Genomic DNA, 8,080 nt, shown 5'->3' with positions numbered 1-8,080 from the left:
AAGCCTTAATCTGGACTTTGGCCTGTGTTAATTGCCCTGTAGCTTGTTGCACAAGGACATTTATTTTAACTTATCTCCACGGAACCTGTGTTCTATATGCTATGGCTGCCATGAAAATTTGAGCAAAAAGTATTTATTTACTTCATTTATACCCCACCTTTCTCCCCAGCGGGGGACACCAAGCGACTCACAATATTCTCCCCTTCTCCGTTTTATCCTCACAACAATCCTGTGAGGTAGTTCAGGCTGAGTGTGCGCACGACTGGCCCAAGCTCACCTAGCAAGCTTCCATGGCAGAGCAGCCATTTGAACCTGGGTCTCTTTCCACCTTCATCAGTTTAAAACCAGCTGCCGTGTACTATCGAGCCAAAATTTAAATAAAAACAAGGCTGTGTGCAACCAGACACGTAGCAGGCGAACCCATTCCCAGGAGCACCATTCAGTGCCTCCCCATGCAGACACAGGGCGAAAACGCACGGTGGCTTGAGCCTCCTTTCTTCCCTGTTCCAGCCAGGATCCAGCCAGGATCGAACGCACGGCCGTGCGTTCGATCCTGGCTGAATCCTGGCTGGAGCAGGGAAGAAAGGAGGCTCAAGCCACCGTGCATTTTCGCCCACAGTGTTCAGGAGAGGCGAAAGAGCCTGTCCTCGCCGGAGAGCAGAAGCCAGGGCACTTTTCTGTGGCGTGGGAACTTTCAGCAGGCCCGAACCCCTTGACTAAACTTTCACGCTGCCCAAATGATGCACTTTCGATCCACTTGGAAGGTGGATTTTGCTGTGTGAACTGGCAAAATCCACTTGCAAACAACCGTTAAGGTGCGCTGAAGGTGGACTGAGCGTGCATTATTTAAACTTGCTCCAAACCGATTCTCCACCTGGAGCCGCAGCTGACATTGGCCTCAATCCACTGGGAGGACTCCATCGCCTGAGGGAGGGGGCGGAGCCTGACGAGGCGGCCTGTATAGAGGGGAATAGGCCTCTGGGGCAGCAGCTGCAGGGAGTCCGTGTGTGGGGGAGAAGGGAGGCCTTGCTGTGAGGCAAGGCTGGTGTTGTGGATTTGGGCCCTCGGTTGACTCTCTTTCTCCCTCCCCCCCTTCCTTTCTTCTTTCTAATTTTTGTTTTCTCTTCCCCCCACCCCGCCTCACAGAAAATGAATGACTTCCACCTTGATTTTAGCCCACTCAAGGAGCCCTTGGGTTTCATCAAGCTTCTTGAATGGGTGAGTGGGGTGGGGACGGGTTATTCTTGTGGTTTAATACAGGTGGGGAAACCTGTAATGGAGGGGTGGGGGCTTATGAAGACTGCTGGGGCCTGCCAGAAAGTATTGGAAATGGGTGAAGAAGGTATTTTTAGGCCTACGTTACTAGGCCTGTGCTTTGTGCGCTCTAGACTTGGGCATGGCTGTTATGATTAGGGTTGCCAGGTCCCTCTTCACCACCTGTGGGAGATTTGGGGGGCAGAGGCTGAGGAGGGTGGGGTTTGGGGAGGGGAGGGACTTCAGTGCCATAGAGTCTAATTGCCAAGGCGGCCATTTTCTCCAGGTGAACTGATCTCTATCGGCTGGAGATCTGTTGTAATAGCAGGAGATCTCCTGCTATTACCTGGAGGTTGGCAACCTTAGTTATGATTCTTGTTAAACTGGGTGTGACTTAACTTTAGCCATTTGGGGGAGGATTTATTGTTCCCTCAAAGCTCGTCTTCTGTTTGCTCATCTTCCAATGGGGACCCAAAGTGGCTCTTCTCCATTTTATCACCACATCCCTCTGAGGTAGGTTAGGCTGAGAGTGTATGTCTGGCCCAAAGTCACCCACTAAGTTTTCAAAGTGGGGATTTGAATCTGGGCCTCCTGGGCCAGACACTAATATGATATTGTAACCACTTCACTTTGCTGGCTCCCAATTTCATGAACTGTAACTTTGGAGTTTTACTGATATGATCATTTGCATTAAGAAACAGTTATAGAAAGAAGCAAAGCAAAAACATGAAGGTAACTTTGAATATATATTTAAGGCACACCCTTCTTTAGTACTCAGGTGTATGACTTAGGGTCCTTTAAGATGCCTTATGCTAGATCAAATGAAGCTCCCTAGAAGCTAAAAGGACTTACCTGAGGCTGTCATACTTTGGCCACATTATGAGAAGACAAGAGTCACTGGAAAATACAACAATGCTAGGAAAAGTTGAATGCAGCAGGAAAAAAGGAAGACCCAATGTGAGATGGATTGACTCAGTAAAGGAAGCTGCGGCCCTGAGTTTGCAGGACCTGAGCAAGGCTGTTAAGGATAGCATATTTTGGAGGTCCTTAAGTCATAGGGTTGTCATAGGTTAGAAGCAACTTGATGGTATTTAACGCACACACACACACGGGTTTGTGTTCAACAGTGGGCAATCAAAGAAGGGCATAGAAAGAACATAGCTGTATGAGAAATCTTTCTTTTAAAAAAAGATGGTAATAGCAGACAATATGCTTACTCATCCTATAAAAATGTGAGGCTATTCCTCTTATTTTCTACATCCCCACTTCCTAGACCCACTGGCTCTTCTTCCACTTCTAGCCTGCTGCTCTTGGCTAACTTGACTCTGCCCCTTTGTTCTTCCATTACCAAAGGAGAGTTTGAAAGTGCTGTATATACTCTTATGGAAAGATATTTAGAGACTTAAAGTAATGGTAAAGGGCATACATGATTAGCATTTTAGTGGTGCTTAAAAAAAAGGAAGTAGAAAGCTTGGCTTGTGAAAAGTTGAGTCAGTTAATGCTGTCTGTACAGCATTTTTCTGACAAGCTTTCTCCTGCTAGAGTTGGCAAGTAAGAGACTAATACCTGTTTGCTAATATTTTTCCCCTGTAGCTCTTTTCTGTCTGTGTGTTTGCAACCTGTGGCAGATATAAAGGAGTGACTACAGTTCTAGTCTCCTGTGGAGAGCTTGTGAACAGAACAGTTACAGCTTCTTTTGGCTATCCTTTCAGGTGAGCTTGTGATATGTGTCTAACCTATGTTACTGGTTCTCTGTCCTTGATAACTTTCTCCAGATAGAGCCACTCTGTCATTTGCAGTGACTCTTAAAAACTCTGGGTCTGCATGACATCCTAAAGACTGAAAAAACGAAGTAGTGTTAAGGTACTACTATGCTTTTCTAATTAGGTGGGCGAGATTCATGGTGTTGGCAAATCCCTTGACAATTGTATGGAAAACTAGTTAATTCAAGGTGCGAAGCTAGTTGGTATAGCTTGATTTTACATTTTTATAGTATGAAATGTGTGGTTACTGAAATGCCAAATGCAACTGACTTCCAACATTAGGCAACAAGATATCAGTTAAGAATATTTCTAGTTGCCCTCTCTCCCAGATCTGAAAGTAGTCCTGCAACCCTGCTTTTTTCCTCCAGCGGGACCAAACAAGACAATACACAAGCCAATCTGAAGGCCTGGGCTGCAAGACCTTTGGCTCCTTCATCTCAGTTTATGCCCGCATTCTCGTACTTCTGGCCATACCCGTAAAGCTTGGGCACCTGAGCAGGGAGAGAACAATAAATCCTCAGCGATATGGTGTAGCTGGAATATGTGTTCATCTGGCCTTTCCTTCCCACTCTTTACATAGGTAGAAAGCATGGATGTAAGAAAATTACACCAAGGAGGACGAATTCTGCCGTTGAAACCCTGGTTCTTCAGTGGAATATTAGGCAAATTAAACTACCATAAATTCCTCTTTAATCCACACTGTCCTGGCCATCGACACTGCTTTATTAACAGTGGGAAATTGTGGCGCAGGGCATGAGATGGTGTGGACAGAGAAATATTCTGGTCCCTTTAGAATGTCTTTGGTCAAGGGGTGTGTGTGTTTCTGCTGTCTGGTACCTGTTGGGATGTCATTTAAATTCTGACTCCATGTAGATCTGAGCGGAAGAATCAATATATGGAGGAATTGCTTGGTAGGAAGCACAGTTTTCAAAGAAACGCCCCTTTGTTTGTGGGTTAAGCAGAAGCAGTAAGAAGCTGAAAATGAATTAAAAGAAGATTTCTCCTTTGCTGACTGTCCAGGACAATTCTGGCTTTCTATCCCTTCATGTCCTAGAGACTCTTAAGCCTGTACTAAGCTGAAAGAAGGCTACAGCAGCCATTTAGATAACCTGAGTTTTACCAGTTTGCAAATCCTTGATGTACCTGTAAGTGATGAGGTGGGATGTCTGCTCTAGAACTAAAAGTATGTGATTAGAAGTGGTCTGTGGGGTGTATATGCACAGACCTGTATACAGCCCAGCTTTGCTTTATGTCTGACAATTACTCACTATGATTTAAGGGGGAAACAGGTTTTAAAATCATTTTCAGATAGCCACTCTAGGTTAGGGAAAGTGTAGTACTGAGTCCAAAGGGAATAATTAATACCACTTGCACAAGGGCAAACCCAAAAGACCTGTGATAAAGTTGGAGTTCATGTTCCCCTTCAAGGTGCTGCTTTTAGTGCCTTGCACTTGGCACAACATTCTAGAAGCAAAGTGTATTTTAATTTTACTTCTGTAGGTTTCTGTTTGGCCCCAGTGACCCTTGGAACTTTTTACAATAAAGCCAAAAGATAAAACATCATTTTAAAAAGCATAAACTATTCAAGTAAGCACCAGCAGTAGTCTACAATGTAAAACTGAGAGTTAAATCTCATAGGGACCTCATTACAGACTTTGTGAAACTGCAGTTTTAGGGGCCTAGTGGATTTCCTAGGGAAGGGAATACCACAATAGAGGTGATACCTCTAAAAAAGAAGGTTCTATTTTGGTAGGTATTAAAACTACCTTAAATAACAACAGCGGCAACATCCACTTGAGGAAACTCTGGGTTTGGCTGAGTCGTCTGTCTTCACAAGGCAGCCTTACTGTTTCTTCATGGAGGTAGATCATGATGGGTAACTATGTTAGTCTATCAATAGCAGTAGAAAAGAGCAAGAGTTCAGTAGCACCTTAAAGACTAACAACGTTTCTGGCAGGGTATGAGCTTCCTTCATGATATCTGTTGAGTCTTCAGATTTGCTTTACTAAATGAACTAAACTGGTAAGCATCTCTTTCCATCCCTGAGTAAATTCTAGCTCTTCTGTTCTATAGCTCTGATGCTAACCTGGCATATAATTTGTGTTTCAGTATATACTTGGTGATAATATTGTCTTTATATGAAATTCCAGTACAATGAGATTTAATCCTCTGGTGATGTAAAGAAAAACATAGCCTTGGCAGCTCAACTAGGCATTTTTGTGGTCTTTAATGAAAGGTCCTTCTGTAATAAATTCCTTTCCCCCCCCCCCATCTTCCAGATTGAATGAAGTTAAATTCACTTCTCCAGATCCAACCCGTTGTGGTGGCACTTGGACTGACTTTTACCTTGTGGGAAACTTCTCCACAGCGGCACAGTTCTTTGTAACATTGGCTGTCTTAATGTTCTTGTACTGCTTGGCAGCTCTTGTGCTGTACCTTGGCTATATGCACTTGTATCAGAACATTAGCGCCTTCCCAATGATGGTAAGTGGTAATAGGAATGTCTTCATATTTAAAAGAGATTTGCTTTTGCCAAGTGAAGTATTCTTTGCAGTGAAGTATTGTTTTTCTGGAAACATGCCTGTTCCATAAAGCGAACTTGAGCATTTCAACCTAATTGAATTACTTTCAGGGGTATAGTGGGGGGAGCTGCAGAGTTATGGACTGTGCACTACAGTTCCTAAACATGATGTATATTTTTTGGGCAGAAAAGTGATTACCACGAGAAGTAAGCGCTTCTTAGATGTTGGTGAGGTGCTGTTTGCAAGGGTGGGTAGGTTGTAGATTTCTCCAACTTATAGAAATTCTAATATAGCTCTCAAACTTTATTTTAAAAATTTCTAAATCCACTAGGTGGTAGCCTGTGTATAGATAGCTCACGCAATTCAACAGCTGGTAACAATTCTAGCAAGTGTGGTGTAGTTTTTGTTAACTATAGAGAGCCAGTGTGGTGTAGTGGTTACGGTGTCAGACTAGGATCTGGGAAACCCAGGTTAAAATCCCCACTCTGCCATGGAAACTTGCAGGGTGACCTTGGGCCAGTCACACATTCTCAACCCTGGCAAGTATTCGGATGAGAGACCTCTAAGGAATAGCAGGGGTGTGACATGGAAGCAGGCAGTGGTAAACCATCTCTCAGTGTCACTTGCCTTGAAAACCCTACAGGATCACCATAAGTCAACTGTGACTTAGCGGCAAAAAAAAGTAACTATATATTTTTGCTTTTTAAAAACTGTGGCTAGGATCTCTATCTTGTACATTACCTTGGGAGTAGGAAAGGGGTGAATTGTTTTTAATCTGTTGCAAAAGTTAAACAGCTCTCATTCAGCCGTTCACATTTTATTGTCAGTATACAGTATTTTCCTGAAAGAGCTTGGTGTTTGTACTGAAGAACGTCTCACCTGATGGTTATGGTTCTTTCATTGCAGGATTATGTCTTTACTCTCTGTACTACTTTTCTGTGGCTGGTCAGCACTGCTGCCTGGGCAAAGGCTCTTGTGGATATCAAAGTATCAACGGGACCACACATTGTGGAGGAAATGTCCTCTTGCAAACTACTAGGCTCTTCCTGTGTATTTGATTCTGTTACCAGTATGAGAAGTTTGAATGTGTCTGTGGTATGTATGTCAACACATTGGTATTCAAGGACAGCTTAGTTTTTTTATGGATTAACTTTTTAAGCGTGAGTTTGTTGTGATTAAAAGTAATTGCCCTAAGAAACAGAACTTGGGCTAGAGGCCCAAATCCACCTCCTTGGCTGGTATTCCCTGGCCCCAGTTAATATCATAAGTTATATAACACTCGTGGCAAAATTTACAAATAATAGGGCCTAGGCTTTGGTTTGAGGAAGTTCTGCCCCATATCTAATTGCTCATGCACTGAGCCTACATGAATAATCTTGTATTTACATCCCATAATACCTGACCAAATGGCAGTGGGAAACTGAATGGAAAACCAAATGGCAGTGGAAAAAATTCCCATTGCAGTGGAAAACTGATCTGTCAATAACTATCTTGCTTTGTTTCTGAAGACTCTTATGGCCCAGGCCTCTCCATGTATCCCACTGAGTTTGTCCTAGTTGCTGAGTAAATGTGTATAGGACTGCAGTGTTGGACTTCAAGTCATTGATCTTGCTTCATGCCCCTTTGTGCCTACAGTGGGGACAACAAATTTAATTATTGGCCTATTATCTTTTAAGTCAAATACTGCAGTATTTTAAAAGTACATACAGGGTGAATGTAAGTTTGGAATCGGTCTTCTAAGAGAAGGTTTGCCACTAGAGAGTCAATATGTTTTAATGATAATAGAAAACAATAACTTGTTCTTGTTCCTACAGGTGTTTGGTTTGGTCAACATTTTTCTGTGGGGAGGAAATGCTTGGTTTGTACATAAAGAGACAATCCTGCATAAGCCGAGCGGTAATTCCCCAAATTCTGGGCTGTATCCACCTGCATCAGGAATCTAAATGGGAAATGTCGCTTCTTAGCAAAACAGCCACATGACAACAACCTGTTGCAACCATTTGAAAAACACTGCAGTTCAAACAACTTTAATAGTAATTTGTTTTTCATGATTATCAAACTCCAAGGCATATATTCCAGATGGTAAAATGCAAATTTTGGAGGATATCTTAATCCAGTAAGCAGCCCTGTTTAAATCTAGACAAGGATCCCGTCTTCAGGAAAGCATTTTTTTTTACTCATGAAAGTGTTTGCTATAATCTTGTTTGTATAATTAATGCTCTTCCAGTCTCTTTGCATTTCTGTATTTAAATGTAATTGGAGGTGTTAAAACACAATTGTTGTACATTCAAATGCTGATGATCAGTATCTCTTTGATAAACAAGTTGGAGTTGTGTAGTTACAAAATGTTTTCTAGAGCAGCCTATTTGCTTTACTGGTTTAAGAGTATCTTAACTGTTGCTATTGAGAAGGAGAAAAGTCTGGATTCTGGCTTCCTATTCCTGCAAAAATCTGAAGCAAAAAGCTTGGACACCCTAAGTGATATAAAAACGGAGGCAGAGCTTTTGGGTATCATTGCTGGGCTTCTTCGCCTTATTTGCA

General features: G+C 42.7%; 1 protein-coding gene across 1 annotated transcript; it reads left to right on the top strand.

Annotated features, from left to right (window-relative positions):
• The first annotated feature begins 1,146 nt into the window (after positions 1 to 1,146).
• On the top strand, positions 1,147 to 7,616 carry SYPL1 (synaptophysin like 1). The gene is made up of 5 exons (XM_056847346.1): positions 1,147 to 1,218; positions 2,848 to 2,966; positions 5,297 to 5,501; positions 6,446 to 6,634; positions 7,354 to 7,616. Exons 1-5 carry the CDS (start codon positions 1,150 to 1,152, stop codon positions 7,480 to 7,482), a joined length of 711 nt encoding a protein of 236 aa, XP_056703324.1. The 5' UTR covers positions 1,147 to 1,149; the 3' UTR covers positions 7,483 to 7,616.
• Positions 7,617 to 8,080: the final 464 nt, after the last annotated feature.

The sequence above is a fragment of the Euleptes europaea genome, chromosome 3 (genome assembly GCF_029931775.1).
Source record: "Euleptes europaea isolate rEulEur1 chromosome 3, rEulEur1.hap1, whole genome shotgun sequence".
Lineage (NCBI taxonomy): Eukaryota > Metazoa > Chordata > Lepidosauria > Squamata > Sphaerodactylidae > Euleptes > Euleptes europaea.
The sequence above is the reverse complement of the archived record's forward strand: the minus strand, read 5'-3'. Positions and strand labels throughout refer to the sequence as shown.